Raw genomic sequence first — 23,729 nt, 5'->3', positions numbered from 1 at the left:
TTTTGTTGGTGAAGCACAGTTCAATAACTCTGGGAGAATTACACAGGTTTAAACTGTGACTGCCAAAAATTATATTATTATGTATAAAATAACATTTTGAATATTGTGATATACATGACTGTATTATATACGCTATACATGATTCAAAAATCCCACAAAAGCCATGAGCAATTTCCTGTGACATTTCTTTAACTCTTATCTCTAAATCTATTTTTAATACATTGATTTCTCAATATACTAAAGTATTCTAAGTATTGAACACCAAAATTAAATTAAGTCTCTTAATCCAGTCCCTTCTTTTGAAGGTTTCACCCGGGAGAAAACTCACCAATGTGCTGGGGTCTGGGACCCCCATATGCGCTTTCCTGTCATGGCTGACAAATGGGCAGTGACGACGTCTCTAAGCGCTCGACGTCTCTAAGCGCTTCCTGTCTGAGCGAGCATCCCTGTCAGGGGCGCCACGCTGCATGTGTGGCCCCAAGCAGTTGCCCCCCCTCTAATGAGTGTGCCTTTCCAACATGGTCCTGACTCTGTGTCAAAAGACATAACAGCTCATTCTTTAGCATATGTCATTCAAATATTTTCTTTCTTTTTTTTTTTTTAAGAAATGTTGGTCTCTACTGGTGTTCTTTTTTTTTTAATGAAAAATTTTTTAGAAAGATTTTATTTATTTATCTTTAGAGAGGAAAGGAAGGAGAGAAGGAGAGAAACATCAATGTATGGTTGCCTCTCGTGCACCCCCTGCTGGGAACTGGCCTGCAACCCAGGCATGTGCCCTGACTGGGAATCGAACCGCGATCGTGTGGTTCACAGGCCCGCGCTCAATCCACTGAGCTACACTAGCCAGGGCCAAATATTTTCCTCTTTAGTGTAGGTTGAAACTCCCCGTGTTTAATCTACACAAAAGGCCATTTCATCGGGATCAACCTAATATATAAAGGAACAGTGGTATTTCTGTCCTAAGTCACCTTCACCGTGCGTGAGGGCTTCCTCAGCCACTCTGTTTAAAATTGCACACACAACGCTCCACTCTGGAACCTGCTGTCCCTCATTCTTGCTACCACATTCTAATCCATATCTCACTTCCCTTCTTTGGTTATCACTTGCTAACTTATCACAACGTACTTATTTACTTTATTGCTTTTCTCTCCCTGTCCCTCCTTTCCCATGAAAACCCAAACTCAGTGAAGAACTCTTATCATTTTTATTTGGTGATGTATCCCCAGCACCTGGAACAATGCCTGATCCACGGCACCTGGTTCCATAAATATTTGTCCAATGGCCAAGAAATAATGTCTAGAACATCAATAACCAGTTAACTAGGATATTCTATTAACATAAATAAAGGGTCACAAGTTAAATTTTTACTCTCATTAATACAGAACATGAAACACAATACAAAAGGATCGCTGCCTTACCTTTTGCTCCTGTATCTGGGCCTTCACCACCTTGAACTCGGCCGATGGCGGCTTCTGATTGGCCACGAGCTCCTCCGTGTCCACCATCCAGCTGAGCAGGGACTCCAGGGCATCCTGGAACCGCCCACAGTGCAACAGGGCCTCCTGCAGCTGGGCTGCTCTCTGAGCCACCTGCCAAGTTCCAGTTTTTCCAACTTATTTACTTGCTTGAAACAATGAAATTTGCCCACCAGCCACCAGTTTTCATGTTTCTCTCCCCATCTGGTCACAAATTTTCTTTTCCTTTTCACTTAAAATCTAACCAAAGCATTGATCATGGACAGAACAGAGGTAGCAAGGCGTGAAACTTTAGCAAGTAAGCCAAAAAGATAAGTTTACCATCATAAACAGTCAACATAAAAGACAAAAATCTTTGAGATTTTGGGAATATCCAATGCCTTTATGACTGACAGTGGACGATCCAAATATTTTAAGGTTATGGAAATAAATAATGCATTAGTTATTTTATTATCATCCCTGGGGTCCGTTCATTTTTTATTTCCTGCTGATGAATAACAGGGATAATGACTAAGACTGAAAAATAACTATTACAAAAGAATGGCAAAATAACGATGAAGCACCCAACTAAATCATGCTAGCTCCCAGCTCTGAGTCCTTTTCTAACAGACCAGGGGCTTTGTCGTCCAGTAAATGGAGTCTCTGTGTCGTACAATGCCCTGCTGCCCTTCTCATGGGTCTTTTCCTTTCGGACAAAGAAAGTAGTTGGCAAGATATTTTAAACACATGGAATATATTTTCACCTGACACGGCACTCCAACTGTTTTTAAAGAGCACTGCAATATTATTAATCAGGCTCTTAAGAACAATAAATGTGGGTTTGAGGCCTGGCAATGCTAAAGATTTCAATGCAGTGAAAACTTGTAGACAGACAATGAGCACTGCTACCGGGGGGCTTGGCCATCCAACACCCATTTCCTGAAAAGGCATGCCATGCAAAGACCTGCGGTGTACGTCCACGTTATCTCCTTAGGATACCAGAGCATTATTTTCCAGTGTTTTCCCTCATGGGTATATATTTTTTAAAGGTTGGCCCTATGCTTGACAAGTAAAATAATATTTGGTGCTAATAGTTCATAAGGAGGGTGGCAAACACTTAGTCCGGGGCTGACAGACAGGCACAGTTGGTCTCTTTTCCCGGCACAATGTGACCTATTACGTGCAGTGTGGAATTAGGTGCTGACATTTGAAAATTAGAAGATTTCACAAATGGAGTGAGATTCCCAGGTTCTTCTGAAAGTAAGTGGGACAGCGAGCACAGACCCCTCCACAGAGACCCGCTGGAGCTGAGTACCTTCTGTGCCTTCAGGGGTGTGTGTGGTCTCTCAACACAGGACAAAGTCATGGGCCACCTGCCACCACACCTGCGCTATTGTGTGTCTATCACAGTCAACATAATGACAGGGAGAGGCCCTGTTTCATCCTGCTGGATCCCTTCATTTACGTCCCCGAATGAGCTCTGTAGGCACCTGAGTTTGGGCCATCCAGATTACAGCAATACAAAATGCGGGCACGTTAGGGAAGTTTAGCTCCTGTAAATATGATTCAGGCCCATGACAAATGCCAGTGAGTGATAACAAACAGAAAAGACAGTGAAGGGTAGAGAAAATTACCTTTTGATTGAGAGTCTTCCACCTTGTGTTGACATCGTCCAGGTCCCGCTCCAAACCCTGGGTGCTGGTGCTGCTAGCAGCGCTCTGAATAAGGCCCTGACCCAACCAGTTTACCTCTTGCTGTTTAACCAGCAACGGTTCAATCTCTTCTTTTTGGAAAACCTGCAGTTGGAAGAGCAATCATTATGTGACTGATATTACCTAATAACCACCAAATACAAACACGTGTTCAATGATCAGAGCAATGGTTGGAGATAAAGATAATTTTGGTTGCCTATTTATGTCATAGCAACCTTATTAATAACAGCCAGAAAGCAAACCAAATATAAATTCATAATACTTATTATCAAAACAATTTGGGAATATTAAAGAATAATAGTTTAGGTGCATTGAATCAAATTACCGATAAAACCAAGAAAATAGTACATGTGTCCTTTCTTTACAGATTTATTATCCTAGCACTAGAATTTACCTATCATTATAGTATAACTATAATGCAAAAATATATGAAAAATGCGAAGGAACAATATGAGAAGATGGGGCCCAAGCTAAACCCAGTTACTGGGCAAGGACTCTTATAGGCTCTTCTGAGAACACCTGCTGTTGGCTCGCACTAAAGTTTGAGACTCAAAGTGGATGTGAGAATCACTCACAAGATGATGAGGTGAGCCACGATGCCAATCTATGGCTGACCAGAGGGGCCAAAATACAGGCACAGGGGAAAAAAAAGTGATATAGGCTGGCCCTGCAGCAGCATGGATGCCTATACATCTAGCCCCCTCCACGTCTATCAGGATGCCAGTGGGCTTGCAAGAGGCATGCAGACCTCCCCTTGGACCTGATCGCACTCAGAGCCAGCCAGAGACTCTTGCCTTCACCGCCAGCAGCTTTCCAGACCCCCCAATCCCAATTCCTCACCCCATCCAATTTATGGTCCCCACTTGCCTATAACTGTCAAAAGATCTAATGTGTTAGAGCAAAATGCAAGTTCCATGAAAGCAGAAATTTCTGTTGTCCTTAAAACAGTTTCACGCCCCAAACCCACCACAGTACCTATCATGCAATATGTACTTGATAATTATTTTCCAAATGAACATCAGTACAGAAAAATAATATTTATGTCTTGGGAGGAATGACATCAACCCCTCAACAGATAATACAGGAGGTAGATCAACACTTTCAGAGATAATACAAATGTTTTTAATGCAGGGATTGAAGGATGCCATAAAGGAAATAAGTTAATTCAGCCTGAAAGGAAACTTTCAGGCTAAACTTTCTCTGTCTTAACTTTCAGGTAAGGTAAGACAAGGTTTGTGGCTCTGAGTCATTAAATAACAGGGCACTACATAAGTATGTCAACAGTCCAAGTATGTAAGCAATCAAACAGAATATATGAAAACATAACAAAGGCAAATATCAAAATGGTACTTGATAAAATTCAGGCACAGTGTGGAAAATAAGTTTGAAACATGCAGGGCCAGACTCTGCTGGCACAAAGCCCCAAACGGCAGGATACTCCTGTGTTATTGTATGAATGAGTAAATTAGGAATAGCAAACAAATAAATGACCCTTTCCTCCAGAAGTCCCCTCCTATACAGACAATTTCACACTGGAGAATTATATCTATAGAGCACAACCATATATAAAAAGTCAACTACTCATAACCAAAGAAATTATAAGAATTTCCCAAATGACTGAGAAGAAAAGTAAGTTTTCATTCCTTTTTAAAAGGCATCAATTTACTTCATAAGGCAATAGAAAGTTGAGACAAGGTGGTGAAAATAGAATTTGGTGCTATATTATGTATGATTCTATTTCTTTTTTACACCACTTTCTAAGTTACTACTCCTAGGAATGAAGAGTTGTGGATGTGTTTCACTACTCTCAAAAAAAGAAAGAAAAAAGTCAGGGGGTGAGGGCAGGGACTGCTACATTCTTAAGCCCAAGAACTTGTCTGATGTATAAGGATTCAGGGAAAAGTTCTAGTTTCCCTCTTAGAGAATTTTCAGGACAAAAAAAAACCCCTAATAAAATGTTGTAGTCAATTGCCTTAGCCTCTTACCTTGCTTTTAAAGAAATTAATTTAAGAATTGCATATCAAGTAGACCTAGGTAAGTCTGTCGTGATTTCCCAAAGAGCTACAAAAATATACTAAGGGTTAAAATGCGTTACTAAAGAATCTATATGCTCCCAAGAGCTTCCTTACTTTCTACAAATAAACGGCAAGATCCTTTACATAAAGAAGTACTCTGCCAAGCCTTTAAACTAGTGTGCCATTTACAGCAGGCTCAAGGAAAGAGCATCGCTAATCAGAGCAATCATTTCATGGGCTGAGAAGAGGAACTTTTCTAATATCGTCCAAATTCCTTATCTCTCAGTGGTAACAAAATGCCTATCGAGAGACTTTCCCCCAATCATAAGCACACAAACACAGAGAAGCTTAAAATAAAATACAATGACCTCTGAGGCAAAGTTTACCAGAAGAGCTTAGTAAAAGTACCAAAATAGCTGAACTTCACTCTGAGTGGGAGGAAAAAAATTACAGGCCTGACAAACAACCTCTACTTATTACGAGGCTGCACCCTTTACTTTCTTACCTCATTCACCACTCACAAGAAGTTAGGAGCTATCAAGATTGAAAAATGCAGCACAATGTAACTTCTCTGTTTCCACACGCAGAGCTACTGAGAGAAAACTTTCAGCACGTTTTAAAATGCCCTTAATCTGAATAGAGTACTTTGCAGACCACAACGATATAACATTGTGTTTGTACCTTTATGACTAGGCCTGTTCAAGCGTAATAAATCCAATGTAGCTGCCCTTAAATGGCAGTGTCTTAAACCACAATTTGTGTAAAAGTGGAACGTTAACATAAATTCACAGTGGAGGCATTCTAAGTGATAGCAAACAGCCTCCATCTGCACAACCAATAGCAGGACTCTCTACAGCTGGGAACAATCACCCTCAAAACGGGTCCCTAATTAGTCTATTGTAATGATCAACTTATCAATATCTGGCATCTTACAGGATACCAGTCAACCACCACCCCCCCGCCCCCAAAGAAAAGACTGGATATGATCATTATTAGAAACACTAGTGACCACTTGAGAACAGAAGCACAAACTTTTGGCATTGCAGGGTTTCAGGTTTGCATTAGTTACCTGAACTGACTGAAAGCCATTACAGACTGGGTCCAATACTCCTGCCTGGGCCCTCGTTTTTCTGGGAGCTGCTTTCTTTCTCACTGCTACAAATTTTGGGGAGCACATCATACGGATCACCTCCATCTCCTGGGCAGAAAGGGGTGCCTCCACTTCCTCTTCAGGTGCTCTGTTGGATTCTTCTGAATTGCACGGTGTTAACAGTATAACATTTTCTTCTAAACTTCTACCACAATCTATGTCATTTCCCCCCAGATCTAAAGGAGAAAGCCCTAAATCCTCAGGATAATCTTCCAAAAGTTCCCTGCTTTGGGCTGTGATTTGGAATTCTCCCGGTCCACATGTTTTCCCTTCTTCTCCGGTATTAGAAATACACACCTTTTCTCCATCTCTTGGCATAATTAATGGGTCACACTTAACAGTGCTCTCTTTCCGATCATTCTGTAGGCAGCAATTTTCACCAGGGACTTCCCTCTGCCCATTTACACCATTCATTTCCTCTAGTGGAGAAACACCCTGTAAAATCATTTTGAAGTTTTCATCAGGGTGGCCACTTCTACATGAAAGCAATGGGATTTTCTGTTCACTAATGGAATTGACAGGAAAAAATGGTGTATGTCGTTCCACTATATGAATATCTTCAGCAGAAGACAAGTTTGTAATGCGCGACTGGTCTCCAGTTAAAATGCCCTGCTTTTCTTCCCTCTCTGCTGGAGGGCTACATAAACCAGAGTCGTCCTCCTCTGATGTGAGAGAATTAGTCCCCCACCTGCACTTGCTGGCCTTGGTAACAGCATCTGACATATCAGTAGGTTCAACGAAGGAGCTTTCACTTTTGTTTACATAATCCATAAAATTGGCTGGGACAAACATTCGCCATGACCGTCTGTGCTCTTTCTTTTCTGCATGAGATTTGGCCTTGGGTAATCCTGTGGTTCGAATGATATCACTATTTAGTTTGAGGGCATCAAAGATCATCCTTTCATCTAGTGTGTGAGCTTCACGACCTCTCAGCTCAAACCCACTGGAAGAAGCAAGGGCACCGTTGGAGCATAAAGAACTAACATCCAGTGTCCTGTGACTGTAGGGTAAGGTCCGATCTGCAAAATGCCTGGAAGACAGGCTACCTTTTGAACCAGAGTCTATCTGTTCATTTAGTCTAACAGTATCATAGATCGACCGCTGTGGGACATAACAGTCTTCAATATTTAGGTCCTCCTCTTCTTCACCCTTCCCTACACATGGGGGATTCTGACGTAAACAGTCTGGTCTGCTAAGTGGCTTCCCCATTTTGGAGAAAGTTAAAGCAAATATTGCAGCTCTTAAAACAGAAAATAAGAAATAAGGCAAAGCATCTTTCACAAAAGTATACTTCTGAACAGAACTATAAAGTGTCTTTAGCATAAAGACACATGCTCAAATAATATACATCGTAACAGATGAGGTGTTTAAGGTCATCATCAGTGCGTCAGTCTAAATGCAACTATCCTTTTAGCTGGTAGCTTTCAGAGTGATTCTAAAAAAATAAAGTGCATCAAGAACACAGAGCAGAAATCTCCTTCCTCCCCCTTCCCAACCCCAAAGTTCCCTTTCACATACTCCAAAACACAGAAAACACACACCCACAAACATACACTTAACAGTGGCTCAAACAATCAGAACATTCCATTGTCAATCCATTTCCCTTTTCAGTCTAATTTTGCATCTGAGATTTCCAGATTAAAATGCCCAAATAAGCAAGCATTTTAACAGGCTGACTGTTAATTCAGGCAGAGCTCTGGTTAACTGTAATCCACTTAAAGATGGCTTGCAAAACTTCATCTCCTTTATAAATATACCATCCTTTAGAAACTTAAAAGACAAACACAGGGACGGTGTATTGTTCAGATCAAGGCACAGAACAAATTGTCTGAGAAAAATAAGTCTAATGCTGTAAGAAAGTTAAAATTTTCTATTACTTTTTGGGGGAAGTAGCTATAAATAATCTGAATTCAACCGGCAGTTTTTCTTCCCATATTAAGCTTCTTTGAGGCTAGTCAGAACTACCCAAAGGAAAAAAAAAATCCAACTTTGGGACAGCCAGGCCAGTACAATCCAGCAACTGTTTAAAGTAAACAGTTTAGAAAGCATGGTGTTCTATAAGCTCTCCTTTAAAAAAAAAAAAAAAAAGCCATTTTCCAGAGTCTTATCTGATCTTCCTTAAGAAGGCTCATTCCACCTGAGGCAATTGCAGCAAAGAAGAGCTCCGGGTTTCCTCTAAGGCACAGGCAGCGTCATTCACATTCAAGCTGAAAACCGAGACTACGCTATCCTTTGAAACTGACCAACTGTGGCCGCAGTTTGTCTTTCATTTTAGGTACAGCTGGAGAGAGGCAGAGGTGGCGGCGGAGGAGGCAGAAAAGGAACTCCAGCAGGGACCTCCTGCGCTATCCCCAGCTCCTCAAGGCAGTCCGGTCCCCGGCAGGGCAGGCATCTTCCCAAGCCAGGGCGCTTCCAGGAATGCTCTTTCTCTTTAGGCAACATCTGCTCCGTCCCTTCGCCCGCGGAGCGCTCCGGACGCACAGCTCTCCGGCACTTCACTGCTACGCCCTCCCGTGACTTAACTTCGTAGTCATCTTTCCTTTGACTCCTTGCCTCCTTTCCGAGGCTCGAGCGGTTTCAGGGGGAGGTACCCAGAGGCCGAGAGGCTGCAATGCAACAGCTTGGTGGTGACATCAGCGCAAATCAGACCCACAGGGGAGAGAGGCAGCACGGGTTCAGAATCGCCCCAAGCGCACCACCTAGTTCAAAATAGGAAGGGATTCGAAGGGCTTGCAGAAGCAGAACCTGACACCAGGAGCTCCTCGAAGAAATCATTTCTGTGAACATCCGGTGACCGTGCTCATTTGAATATTAAATAGGGGGGGAAGAGCAAACAGGTCCCTGTCCTTCCGTTGAAACCACACTTTCATACAGTTGCAGACTCTGTGTAAATAGGATCTGCCACGCGAAGGGCGGATCACTTTGAAGTCGTGTTGTGTCATTCTTTTTAAAGCCCAAGTTCAAGTCTAACTGTTGTCCAGGGTAGATTATTTCTATGGCAGGGTGCCCCGAATATCGCTGACATGAATATTAGTAGTTACTAATAACCATGCAGTCCACTTGAGGTTAAGAGATCAAGGGTAGTAGTAAGTGACTCCAGATATTTCATAAACAAAATCACATGCACAGATTTTTATCTATTGAACAAACAGTCTTTTAGAATACTGTTTGAAAACAAAATCAAGCCAAGCCTTTAGCCTTTGGGGGGAAATTAATACTTTCATTTAAATAAAATTTATCCATTCTTTATTTTACTTAAATAAGCAACGTTGCCAGAGTAGGAGATAGAGTTATAAGTGAGAGCAGATTGTCTTTTCTCAATCTCAGAAAATAATAATTTGAACCTAAATAAAACTACACTGACCCCAAGTAAAGATGGCAGTTCTAGCCAGAACAACTTATACTTCCTCTGATACTTTTATAGAAAAATAGGTGAGTTTTGAATAATGAAAAAACATTATTCCAAAACTACTTTTATAAACCTAAAAACTAAATCTTGAAAAGAAAAAATCTAGGGGTGGGGAATTAGGGACCAAGTAAAAAGGAGGAAGAATTCATGGACATTGACAACAATGGGGTGATGGTGGGGCTGGGTGTAGCGGGGTGGGGGGAGGAGTAGGTAATAAGGAGGACAAATGGTAATAAAAAGAAATACAATAAAAATAAATTTAAAAAGTCTATCTATAACCAGAACTCTGTAAGTACTGTAACATACCCACTCAATAATTATTAGATACAATTCAGTATGTGGTCATCAAGTGGTTAAAATACATATGGGGCCATGTGTAAAGAAAAAATAAAATACAGTATTATTTCATAAAATGTTAAATGTTGTCAAAACACTACTTTGGCATAGCCGACCACATGCGATCTAGATAAAGGATCTTCTAAAGGCAGAGAGATGATTTGGGAAAAGTACACAAATACTAAATGAAATATAAGCAAAATAGTACCACTTTCTCATTTTATATCTCTATAATTCAGTTCAATGTTTAAAAGTGAAGTTTCTGAAAAATCTTCCCACTTAGTACCACAGTCCCCTTCACAGAAACGTTAAAAGGCTAATTTCATCGACTGAAACATGTAGGTTTTAGAATGGAAAGATTGGAGATATTAGGAAAATCGATGTGTAATAAGTAGAAAAATGCATGAATAAATGCAGCATTATTCATAAACACTGACAAAAACATCCTCCTGGCCAAATGCTCCTGAAATCTGGGTTAGAAACTAGAGATTTGTTTCCCCTGGGAGTAAAAAAAAAATAGGCCTTAAGAACAACAATTTCTCTTATTCTTTCTAAAACAGGCCATTAGCTAATGAAAACTGAAAGTGTCCTATATTTTCCGTTTCAAACTAATAAAGTCCTCCACGAATGGCTACAAGAGTCTACAAAGACACTCATCAGATAAATATACAACCGCTACTTACTTTAGTGGAAAACAGTTTATATTTAGCAGAAGGAGGCTATTCAGACCCCACCACAAAAGCAAACAAATTCAGAAACTCGTCACAGGTTTATTGTGTGTTCGTGATGGAAGTATCTTTAACAAGTACCTGCTCTTCTTCCTGTAAGTTACTATGATACAACTAAGACTATGTTTTCCCCTATCTTCGAAATGTTGTTCGGGAAGAAAATACTCTGTGTAACATAGAATGGTTCTATACGTAAACATTATTAATGGAAATATATGCATATATGTACATATAACTTCTAAAAGTTGATTAAACAAAAAAAGTCATTCAGCAAGCAAAACCAATACACATGTTAATGACCTCATTTAATTTCCTTCAGAGAAACAAAACCAAAACCAAACAAAAATGAAAAACACTTCTCATATTAAAATCCTGACCAAAAAAAGTAATCTTGAAATTAAGACACAGATATGTAAGGAACAGGAAGTGAGCACAAACATCTTCTCAGGGAAATCCTGGTTCTTTAACATCTCTAAAAGCTTTTCGCTTAATTTATAATCACAGCATTGACCTGTCCTCAGCTATTACTTCATGGTCAAACTAACGACAGAGCAAATTCTTCTCTGCCTCTCTCTCTCACACACACAGACATATACACACCTTTAAGCAACTTTCCACATTAGTTAAATATATTATGTAAGTATCCTTTTATCTAAGAGAGGCCTATGATGACAGTAGATGCTTTGGTGGGGATCACTTTAAAATAGTAATACAGGATCATCCTGTTAACAACCACCACAAAACCATTGAAAAGATCTGTTATAAAATCCTTGGCTAGAACTGCTCTCAGAACGATCTACTTTTAATCCCTCCATTTTAAACAAAGTAAAAGAAGTTAAGAGAGGCAATATACCATAGAGTCACAACACTGGTTAGCAGCAACAGTGGAACTCACATTGCCAAGTTCACTTTTGACAGCCCTTTTGAGCAGTGTGTGTGATGGGAGAAAGAAGGCACCCATCTGGTGCCTGCCCTGGGCAAGTGACAATGTAACATATGCATTATTACTACACAGCAGACTGGCTCCACCTCTTAGTAGTCTGACGTGGTCTCTGCTTTGGTGGGGCTTCTCTCTTGTCCATCTCACAGGATGATAGTCTTTCTTCCCAAAATCATCAATGCTACTTGGATAAAGCTGATTAAACAATGTGACCTTCCTGTAAAGCCCATGCATCAAGTTGCAGTTTCTGTAGTGAAAATATTTTCACCTTTAAAAATTCTAGAAGAAGGTATCATACAACCTCCTTGCTAATTAATATACTCTCATTGACAAAAATCAAGCTTTTTTTTTCCTAAAAAAAAAAACCCCTTCTGCAGCAGCTTTTCTCATTTCCCCCTGTTCTCAACAGAACAGTGGCAGTTCATCACTGACCTCTAAATAACAACACGGTCACACTTAACAACCACGATTATTAAAGCATTTGTTGGGCAGTTTAATTTTATCTTTAAAAATATGGTGATATCGCAGAGGTTTGTTTAACATTATTTAATAAATATCTTAGTAAGACACTTGCAAGTAATTTATTTCAGCAACAGTGCTGAAACCACCTGGCGTCTCCAGCCTCAGGACACCTGGCGTTTGGTTTACTCAACATCAGATGATGGTGGCAAGCGAGGTTACACAATGTCTTCACCTGGACCAGAGAGAATTTATGACAGTATAATTAGGCATGTGTTCTGGTCTTTGTGGTTTCCACCTGAAAAATTCTCTGCTCTGTATAACAGTATTCTCATTTTGAAAATCAAAAAAAAAAAAAAAACCAAACCCCAAATCTTTGGTTCAGGGAGATTTCTACCAGTGATGTTTATTTTTGCGGGAACAAAATGAATTGCAGTTAGGGCAGAAATAAACAGTAAGCAGGTTCTGAATTAAGACCTTTTACCATGGCCTAGATAGAGGTGGAGAGAAGTGTCCATTTAGCTAAAATGGGACTGGATATACTCATTAAAACATCCAGTTTCTTTGATCGTCACTGAAACGAAATCAGATCAATATGGTGGTAATAATTACTTCAGGATAATCAGAAAAATCTAATCGGCTGTTGATGACATCACAGGGATTGCCAGGACCACTCCTATATAGTTGATTACACATGTCTTTGATAAAGAAAAGTGTGGAAACATTAATACTACTTAATGTAATTTAGACTAGAAGCTAAATTTGACCTAGGAGTCTTCAACAGAAGGTAGGGCTAGGGGAACACCAATGGGACATTTTCACTTTCTGCCTCAGAATTTACGGCAGCGTGCATATAATCTGATGTAATCATAGCAAAGTGTAAGTAGAAAAATGGCACTTGGAATTATCAACAGTAATGAAAAACACCTTGCTCTTCAGACATTTTAGTCCAATGACTATTGTTTAGAAGTAGAAAAAGCATGGTAAACAGAACTTCCATTTCAAAAAGGTTTAAAAGTTTAAGCTAACACAAAAGGTAATACCAATCAATTTTCAAAACTTGGAATCGATTTCACTGACAGTGAATAAGGAAATGTGGTTCAGAATAGCATTTGTTTTCAATCATGTTTGGGTTGGTATCTTAAACATAAATTAATTTTGTCCTCTAAGGATATTAACTGTTACTTCTTTTTTTTAAAAGAGAGAGATTTTAGAAAAGAGAGAGAAACATCAATCTGTTGTTCCACTTATTATGCTCCATCGGTGGATCCCTGTATGTGCCCTGACGGGGGATGGAACCCACGACCCTGGCGTATCCGCACAACGCTCTAACCAACTGAGCTACCTGGCCAGGGCCTTAACTGTTATTTCTTACATTAAACTTTAGGTGGGGGTGGGGGGGGNTAACTGTTACTTCTTTTTTTTAAAAGAGAGAGATTTTAGAAAAGAGAGAGAAACATCAATCTGTTGTTCCACTTATTATGCTCCATCGGTGGATCCCTGTATGTGCCCTGACAGGGGATGGAACCCAGGACCCTGGCGTATCCGCACAACGCTCTAACCAACTGAGCTACCTGGCCAGGGCCTTAACTGTTATTTCTTACATTAAACTTTAGGTGGGGGTGGGGGGGGGAGGGGATAGAAGCTGAGAAAGTCTGTCCTACCAACTTTAAATAACTCATTAAGTTCCTAGTGAATATAAGGCAACTGTTAGTAAGTAAATAGGTAATAGCTATTGTTAAAGTTTAGTTCAACTCTAAAGGCAGTTTATTTTATGTTATGAAAAACTGTTATAAGATTTCATCGATGACATTAAGTTACACTAAATCTACCAGAAAGAGTAATGTCAAACAGGATTATATTTTGAAGTCCATAATAAAAATAAACTCTTGAAACCCAGTACCTTCAGTGCTTCTCTGTTTTTAGAAATTAAAATAACTAGTAGTTTGCTATTTTTAGCAAACTATTAGTTTTTCCCTCAACATAAATTATTCCACTTAATTAAAAATATATATTTCCAAAATATTCTGTTAAAATTAATATTCAACAAAAGCCTAGTGCCCAACACAAACTAAATTAAGTTGTGAATTACAAACTAATTTATCACTTAAGATATAAAGTGATTATAAAGTGATTCTTTCTGGCAGTGCTGGTAATCATCACTGGCGTCATCACAGAGTCCACACACCAGTTTCTAAGCCTCTTCCACACACGCTTATCTCTTGTTTCTCCTAACAGGTTGTCTAATGCAACACGTTCCTCAAGGGGGTGTTCCTGGTGTTTCGGATTCCAGTGAATAATGGCTGGTCACTCAGGCCCCCAAAGTAAATTACAGCAAAAACGACTTGAAATTTTTCCAGAGAAATTATCAGATGTGCACGGTGATAAATACAACCGACACTACACACTTCATTAGCTCTATCCAAACCATGCAGGCCCTCACACTTACTAGACCTTGGGTAAGGTCTTGACCTTGACTTTGCTTGACCTTGGGCAAGTCACTCAACCTCCCTGGGTCTCAGCTTCCTCACAGTGAAATGGGGCACCCACCTCTCCTGACTGTTAACAAGATTGAAGACTGAGAGTTTAGAAAAATGCTTGACACACAGTAAGTGTTAACTGTTGTCATGACTACTTTTCAGAGCACAAACAAATAAATAGAATCAGTGACTGTATACGCTATGTTATTTACCATAATACTATTCTTGCCCTTTTTTTACCTATGGCACTGGAATATATTAAATGCATGGGGTTTGTCCACTTGGAAACTTTTATTTTAGTCACTGGGTCACAAGACACTGATGGTGTGGCATGATATTCTTTGGTATGAAAGGCATTAAAATCAATCAACTCTCTCCAAAGAAATCACAAAACAGACCAGCACAGCACGCTGACTGGTTTAGTTTCCTTCACAATGGAATAAAACAATCTCTCTAACCGCTGGTGGCAATGATGCTCAATTTAGCGCTTTTCAATCCGCAAAACACCTTCTAGGCGAGGGTGACAGTGCTCCTCAGAGCTTTCATTTTTTCTTACTTTCAAAAGAATTCTCCACTTGGGGAGACACATTCTCATTGGTCTCATGCAGCAGCACCGTTACTTTTGCCCCCCACCTCTTTCTTTACAGGTATTGAAGCAGTAAAGAGAAATGAACAAACTCTTGTTCTCAACACAAATTCACAGAAAACCTATAGAAATAAAAATGTTTCAAAAAGGCACTGAATATGCTTACATTTCATGAGCAAAAAGACAACTTGGTTACTATCATTTAAGCCTTCAAGTTTTGCCAGTGATCTGCACAGAATTCATTCCAATGTTTTCTTTCTGTCTAAGGAACAACTCCCTACTCAAGTCTCTGGAGCGGCAACTGCCACAGAACTTTGCTTTTCTTAAACAGGATTCTCTCATATGAAATCTTCATTTTGCAAATCAGAAATACGGAAGTTTGGCAGAGTAATGAAGGAAGTGAAGTCAACAGTAGGTAGTTTCCGTCACTTTCAGGAATGAAGATCCAAATACAGAATCACAAAATGTTTAAGCCCTGAAGGAACTGGGTTTCTAAGGCACTTTATAAACAGCAAATAACCATCATTTTTAGAAATTAAAGTTATTTAATAGCTTTAAATAGAGAAAATAAAGTTATTTTGGAGTCTTCAGAATTCAGGCACCTAAACACTGTCATTAAGGATGAGCAAGGGAAACACTTATCAAATATAACAGCACAGAATGTGGACGTCCACTTGATTTACAATTCATTTCTCATGGGAAACAATTTGTTGTTTTGCAAATTCTGTGTTCATTTGGTCTTATTTTATCGTTGAGGTGCTAGTGGTGGGTCTTACCATTACACTGGTCTCTACTGGAAAGGAAACCGCACCCACACACCCCAGAAATAGAACAGGAGGCTTGCCAACCCCGAAGGTTCCTAAGACTCCCAGGCAGCAAATGCTTGATATTTAAAACCTTCTCAGTGCAGGGATGACCACAGATTTCTGTTCTTATCACTGAGATGCAGCTTCTGTTCTTATTATCATAAACGAGGCCAATCGTAGTGACACTGAATGGGGTCCGGCATTTCTCCTCGTGTCCCATGAAGAAGCACCCCTGTGTGCTGCCCAGTGGTGACAGACACTCCTTGGCTCTGAGGAACTTAGCATCCAATCAAACATAATTTATCCTTCACCCTCTGGGGCAGGAACTCGAGACCTTTGTTTTATAAAATGAGGATTACGATAATATAAAATGGTATAGCCACTTTGCTAAGAGTTTAACCATTAGTCAAAATGTGAAACGTGGAGTTACTGTGTGACCCAGCAATCCTACTCCTCCATACACTGTTGACCCCTGAACCACACAGATCTGAACAGCATAGGTCCACTTACATGGGAATTTTTTTTCAATAAATACCTGTACTGTTTTTGATTTGTGGTCAGTAGTCCACAGGTGCAGAGAGCCGACTGCATGCACTGATGCATGCTATCTCATACTGGCAGATGTGGGTATCGTGGTAGTCCTGGAACCAATCCCCCATGGCTAAAGGACAACTAAATTTGGGGGACGTTAGGTTATACACAGACCTTCGACTGTGTATGGAGGGGGTTGGTGCCCCTAGTCCCCACGCTGTTCAAAGGCCAGGTGTGTGTATACCAAAGAGAAATGGAAACATACATCCACATAAAACTTGTATGTGAATGCTCTTAACAGCATTATTCCTAACAGTCAAAAAGTGCAAAGAGGCCAAATGTCCACCAATGCACAAATGGATAAATACAATACACAATATCACATATCCATACAATGGAATATTCTCCGACTGTAAAAAGGTATGAAGCACTGACATATGCTACATGGTAAACTTTGAAAACACTATATCAAAAGAGTTTATTTTTATTTTTTATAGTTATTCCCATTTACCCCTCATTACTTTCCTCCACCCTACCCACTTTCACGTGCCCTTCAGTAAATGAGTGGATCAAAAATGGTGGTACATTTACTCTATGGAATACCACACAACAGAAAGAAAGAGGCTTGTTCCTACCCTTCATAACAACGTGGATGGAACTGGAGAGCACTATGCTGAGTGAAATAAGCCAGGCAGTGAAAGACAAATACCATATGATCTCACCTTTAAGTGGAACCTAATCAACAAAACAAACAAGCAAGCAAAATAGAACCAGAGACATGGAAATAGAAGAGCAAACTGACAGTGACCAGAGGGGATGGGGGAGGGAGACAATGGGGAAAAGAAGGGAAGGGTCATCAAGGAACGTGTTCCAGAGGAGGACTGAATGTATGAATCCCTTACATGAAATGCCCCGACCAAGCAAATGCATAGAGAGAGAAAGTAAATTAGTGGTTGCCTAGAGCTGGGCGTTGGCCACTGGTGGGAATCCGGAGTGGTTGCTAACTCAATGTTAAGGGGTTTGTTTCTTTGGGGGTGAATAAAATGCTCTAAAATTAGGTTGTGCGGATGGTTGTACTACCCTGTGAATGTACTAGAAAACATGGATTGTACATTTTAAATGGGTGAATTCTATGGCAGACAAATTATATCTCAATAAAGCTATTAAAAAGTATATACACACATATATAAACACATGTGCAGAAGCACACTAGAAGGAAATGCATCAAAATATTAATAAAGTTTCCATATGTAAAAAAATGCCACTCTTTAAAAATATGAATTTTTGGAAGAAAAGATTTTACAAAGAAGAAATTCAATTAAGAAGGATAAGACCATAAAAAAGGAAAGGGCAGGAAAAGACTACAACTCACCACTAAAGAAAATGCTGAGAGACAAGCAAGAGGAGAACAAGCTTTTTATGTGACAGAATGGCCTCGGCAGCAGAGTTCAAAACACGGCCCCGGCCCTTCCAGATGTCAGTCGTGCATGACATCACACACGGACTCCACCGACTGCATGCAAGTCAGCCCCAGGCTTCATGGAAAAGCACTGCAGCTCCTCAATCACCCTTCTGATCTCTTTACAGCACCTCGGTCCTTATCCAATGGGGGCCCAAATCCCCAGGAAGCTTGGAACTGCCCCTGTGTCTGGGTCTCACCCCCGTACATTCCCATTCGAGCTCCATGTGACAGTCACAGAAGAGGCTTGTACAAAACAGAGCATCCCCTTTCCACACCAATGAAAAGTGTCCTTTAATAATAAAAGTGCTCAGTAAAAATGAAGAATTCCCTACCTTGAACACATTAAGCTGTTGGTTGATTGTCTCTGTTTCCATAGCAACAGGGCCTTGTGAGTCTTCGTGTTCTTCGGCTTTCTGAAGCAGAGTGAAAAATTCCTTCAGTTTGCTGTAAAATTCACCAAGACGCTCAACTGTCCCTTCAACCTGCTTTTCTCTGGCTTGTGCTCGATCCTGCAACTTGTTGCACTGTTTGCTTAAAGTCTCCAAGTCCCTTTTGATTCCAACAAGATCGGGAGACGGTTCTTCCGTGGCCAGCATCATCCTGCAGGTTTTATTGGCATTGTCATTGTTACATATGAGGGCTCCTAGTTTCTTCAGGAAGGCTGTAATAGTCTCTTTTTGTTCTTGCAATGTTTCTACATCTCTCCCCACCGGGGCCATGCTATCCAGTTCATCATCAAATTCTGCAAACTGAGAAAACATTTCTCGGATGGTATTCTGGAAATGCCCGATGCCCTGAAGCTTGGTTTCTAAGAATGAACACTTCTCGTCAACCTGCTGGCTTAGGGCACTATGCTCTTGAGCTAAGGTTTCTGCTTGTAATAAAACATCAGAGGCTCCCTTTGAGTCTGAGGCTTCCGCCACAAGGTCCTGTGCAAGCCCTTTGGCCAAATCTACCTGATGCTTCAAGACCTGCAGTGATTTCTGCTGAGTCTGCAACATGGTCAGGTACTTGTTACTGTAAGCCTGGGGACCCAGAGAATCATGGACATCTAGCTGTTCCTTTGTACACTGGAGCTGCCGTTTAGCTTCTCTGGACAGTTCTTGAAATTCTTTAAACTTCTGGGCCATGTTCTCCAGAAAGAATTTCTTACTGTGAAGTTGTTCAGTGACCATGCCTACCTTCTGGTTCAGTGACTTATTCTCATCTGTAACAACCTCTTTATCTGTCTCACACACACTGAGCAAGCTATTGGCTGCGTTGTTCAGCAATTCTATCATCCCAAAGCGCTGGTCCATTTCCTTCTGCAGAGACTTTAACTTGGCAATAGAATTCTCTGTTTCAGCAGGATCCAGGCAAAATTTTAGCTCCTCCAGGTTATTCTGACATTTTTCTATCCATGGCCGAAGAGTTTCCACATGCTCTTTATACTTGAGGGCTTTTTCCAATGAATCTTTCACTTTGTCTTCTCTTTCTTTTACCTGCTTATTAAATCCATCCCAATTGGCTTTAATTGTGTTAAGTTGTAACTGTAAGGCTGCCTTCTCAGACCCTTGTGTTTTTAATAACAGGTTTTCACCTTCTGCAATGGTTTTTTCATAAATACTGGACTGAGCAGTCAAAGTTTTACGGAAGTCTTTCTGATCTTTAATTAATGACTCCAAGACATCGAGTTTGGCTGATATCGGGTGAGACGTGCTTAGCTCTTCTTTCTTTGTGTCCAGCCATGCCTGAAAATCTCTAGACATTTGCTGAAATTGATGAGAGCTGGCACAGGCTGACTGAAGGTGCTGGACATGATTCTCTAAAAATGAAATTACAGGCATGTTTACTTTAATCTATGAAAAGCCAAAAGGGAAGTCACCAAATAAATGTGCAGGGCTGCCTGACAGCAAGGGTTGTGAGCACAAGGGCTGTGATGATCAGAACTACAAGTGAGCTTAAGTCGTTGACAAAGCGGGGAAAGGGAGCGAGGGGTGGGCAAAGCAGTAAGCAAAGAGACAATCAAGGTGGGAGGAGGGAGACGAGAGGCCCAAAACAGATATGGGGAATCAGCAAAACTGCATAAAGGTGCGGAGCGATGGAGGACATTCACACACACAGGGCCTGCCGTGTAGAGTCGTGTCTGCTCCAGTGAGTGGAAGTGGCAACCGTCCACAGTTCTATGCTGAGAAATAATGCATCTCTTATCAAACATGACGGCTTCACTCCTATGATTTTTACATCACCACGGAGGCAATACAGTGAAGCTCATAGGAACGGCATGGGTTTGGGTCTCACTTCAACCTGTGAGGATCTAGAAAACTCAACCCAGGGCAAATGATCAAATCTCTAAGCTCCATTTCCCCAAGTCTAAACTGGCAACATAAATAAAAGCTGTTGTGGCAACTGAGTGATAAGAAAGTTCTTATCACATGGAAAGTTCTTAGCTTAATGCCCATCACATAAAAGTTCATAACAGTAATAATCATAATCTTAACAGTTAATATTACCAATATCATGTCAAAAAAGAGGAGTAAGCCTAAATGGTGGCTTTCATCAGAAAACAAATCCAATCAATTACAAATATAAACTGAGAATTTACTAGGTGAAAGACACCCCGTGTTACTTTTCAAACAGAACAAACTTGGTAGTGAAATGCGCTCCTCTTTGTCAGGCCTTGGTGATGTCCAATAACTCACTGCTGCTGCCTCTGACAAACCCTGACACATGGGTCACAGAATCGCGGCCACAGCAGGGGAGAGGGACATAGCCCCAAATGCTCCCCTTCTGCCTATTTCTCTAGAAATGTGAATTTCTACAATGGAGTCAGATAAAATAATGGCAGATGGGAAAATGACCCAAAACCTTTTTAATGACAGTCTTCATCTGTCTTTCTAGTGAAATAAAACTGCCACACAGCCAAAGCATTTATATCTTTTAAAAGTCAATTTGGAATATCTGCAATTTTAAGGGGCCTTCATTAAGTGGACTCTGCCAACACTGTCCCTCCACTATCTGTGTGGGACAACCCTACCCCTCTGTGTGCCCGTGAACACAACCGCTCTCTGCACGCGTGTGAGCGGCCGTCTCTTTTCGCTTGCACTTCCAATACGAACAGATTCTTGTGAGGGCCCGGGTTACTGGGAACAGCTTGCACACAGGCTATCTATGACCTCTAGTTCCAGGAAATGTGTGTTAGAAGAAGAAAGACAAACCTGTTTTTTGTTCAATATCCTTAAATGACTTTAAGATGCCTTCCAGTTGCCTACTAAGTTCTGCTTTCAAGTACTCTTCTTTAACCAGGGCTGACAAATCCTCACAGAGGGCCCGGGCCACTTTTATCTGCTTCCTTTCCTGCTCTAGTTCCTGCTGCATTTTTTGGGCTGCTTCCAACTGCTGCGTCACCGCATCGGGGTGTGTGCTCACAGGCACACTGCTGCTGAGTTTATTATCCAGATCACTCAGTTTATCAGAAAGGCTTCTCAGCAGGCTTTGATACTGTGTGCTTTTAACAATGGCTTGGTCAATCCAGTCACATCTGTCACTCAATTGTCCTGTTAGGCTGTCCCATTTCTGGGTCACAGCTGCTAGTTGCTCTTTCACAATTCCATGGAAGGAAGGGTGTTCACCAGGCCGGCTCAGAATGCCCTGGCCAGCTGCTGTGAGCTGCTCATATTGAGGTTTCCGAGTATCAAATTCTTGCAGCAGAATCTAAGGTAAAGAGATAGTGAGGGCAAATAAACACACAAATCACTGAATAACTAATTGCAGAAAACACAGCTTTAAGTTTCTAAAGAGACGGAAATGCTACTTATGAATCTAGTTTTTATTTTTGATTTTGAGTTACTGCTTTCTTAGTTTTCAGTTTGAGGACAGTGCAGTTATCTGAAAGTAGTCCAAAAAGCCATGGACCTTTGCAAAGATAACATTTGGCCCACAATAATGTCCCCCAAAGGGGAAAACAAAGGGGATTTTCAGCAGCCAGGCAAAACGAATAAAAATTCATGTATGAATTTTCATATACAAAGGAAAATACCGCTACTGGACAAGGTCACATCACACTCACACAAATTTGTTTTTTCCTACCTGTACTTTTCTCTTTGTAGGATTTTTCAAATTACAGCATTTTATATCAAAGGGAGTACATAGTGATAACAGTGCCAGAATAGGTTATCTCATGGTACACTGATTTATGAAGGTTTCTTTTAATGTAAGATTTATTGATGGCCATTATAATAATGCTTTTGGCCAATAAATCATGTTGCTAAGAATGTGGAAGCTCAAAGTTGGCTCTCATTATAAAATGAATAATCCAAAAATTTCCTCCTTTTTAGTACAATATTTTATATACCTCTGACAGACTACCAAAAGTGGGGTCAATTATTTCTCCTGAGATGTTTATTGACAGCTTCTGTTTTCCTTCTCTTCAGAGTATCTTCAGGGCTCAGGATCAGCCTCACTCCAATGCCACTCAGACATACAGACATTTCACGGCAGCCACAGAGGGGTTTCTGCTAGTATGGTCAACTTAAATTCTGTGGATTTTTCCCTTTGCGGATTTATTAATCCTCTGGGTTTCAAGGTTCCCTCTCTGCTTTTCTTATTCTTTCTCCCCTTCTTATTGTTTCTCCCCACCACCACCGCCCCGATATCAAGGCTGTATTGCATGAGTTTTACAAGTTTCATTACTACTACCATACCCGAAATAAACAAAACCTCAAAGCAGTAATTTCTAAATAACAAAAAGCATATACTAGATTCTCATAAAAATGTTATTACTCATAGTCACATTAATACTTCAAAGAAGGCCCTCTGTAACAGGGTCTGCACAAAACACAGTCTGACTGAAATGGTCAGGGGGACTTGACCCACTACGGGCTCAGCAGACCATTCTGGGCTGCCTCACAACCCTGGGTCTCTGGGGCGTCTCATGAACTTCAGGATGGTAGCTTACGGACATCTGAAACATTACAAACACACTCCAAGTCAATGAAAGCACATACTGTCCAAAGCTGACATAGTTCTAATGAAAACATTTGTCTTGTTAAGTCAAGTAATACTCACCTGCACCTGCTGCCTTTGTGTGTTCAGCATGTTTGGGTCAATTGACAGGGGCCCGAGAACACTGACCATCAGTTCTTTTTCCACAAGCCACTGTTTTAACTGAGCCTCTACGGTCTGGAACTGAGTTAGATTGTTAGAGGACTCTTCCAGTTTTTGTTGTCTATCAACTACTAATTGATTGAGTTCTTGCCACTTAGATTCTAAAGGAAAAAAGATAAAGGATAAAACTGGTATTAGGTTTTTATATATTTAACGTGACTATATCTAGGAAGACTGTGGGATGTGACTCAAAATAATACATAGGGGCTATCATTCCATCTTTATAACTCTTCTTACAGAGCTGATTAAAGTCTAATCTAAGATAATTAATTGCACTTATTGATACAGACTTTATGGCCCTGATGGTTGTGCATCAACTGAAATAAAAGAAAACTAAATTTGAATCTGATCTTCGAAGATAATGCAGAGTATGGAATATTCCTTACAGCAAACAGGACCCTGAGCTCCCCCATTCCTTCTAGAAGCCCTCCACAGTCTGCTCATCCAACTACAACTGATCTGCTAGAACAATAGAAAGTAATCCTTTTCTCTACTATTAAATCTTCACTGATCAGT

General features: G+C 40.5%; 1 protein-coding gene across 14 annotated transcripts in view; it reads right to left on the bottom strand.

Moving 5' to 3' along the window:
• Window positions 1-23,729, bottom strand: part of DST (dystonin) — a 442,077-nt gene that overhangs the window by 76,127 nt on the left and 342,221 nt on the right. For all 14 annotated transcript variants that reach the window (XM_037056335.1, XM_037056336.1, XM_037056337.1 and 11 more), the window contains 5 exons: window positions 23,115-23,314; window positions 21,266-21,761; window positions 18,401-19,872; window positions 3,089-3,250; window positions 1,419-1,589 (listed from right to left, as the gene is read on the bottom strand). In XM_037056335.1, the coding sequence (XP_036912230.1) occupies window positions 1,419-1,589; window positions 3,089-3,250; window positions 18,401-19,872; window positions 21,266-21,761; window positions 23,115-23,314 (2,501 nt within the window). The remainder of the gene's footprint in view (window positions 1-1,418; window positions 1,590-3,088; window positions 3,251-18,400; window positions 19,873-21,265; window positions 21,762-23,114; window positions 23,315-23,729) is intronic.

Source organism: Sturnira hondurensis, unplaced genomic scaffold, assembly GCF_014824575.4.
Source record: "Sturnira hondurensis isolate 20B ecotype Veracruz unplaced genomic scaffold, ASM1482457v3 Scaffold0008908, whole genome shotgun sequence".
NCBI lineage: Eukaryota > Metazoa > Chordata > Mammalia > Chiroptera > Phyllostomidae > Sturnira > Sturnira hondurensis.
This window is presented reverse-complemented; position numbering and strand designations above follow the sequence as displayed.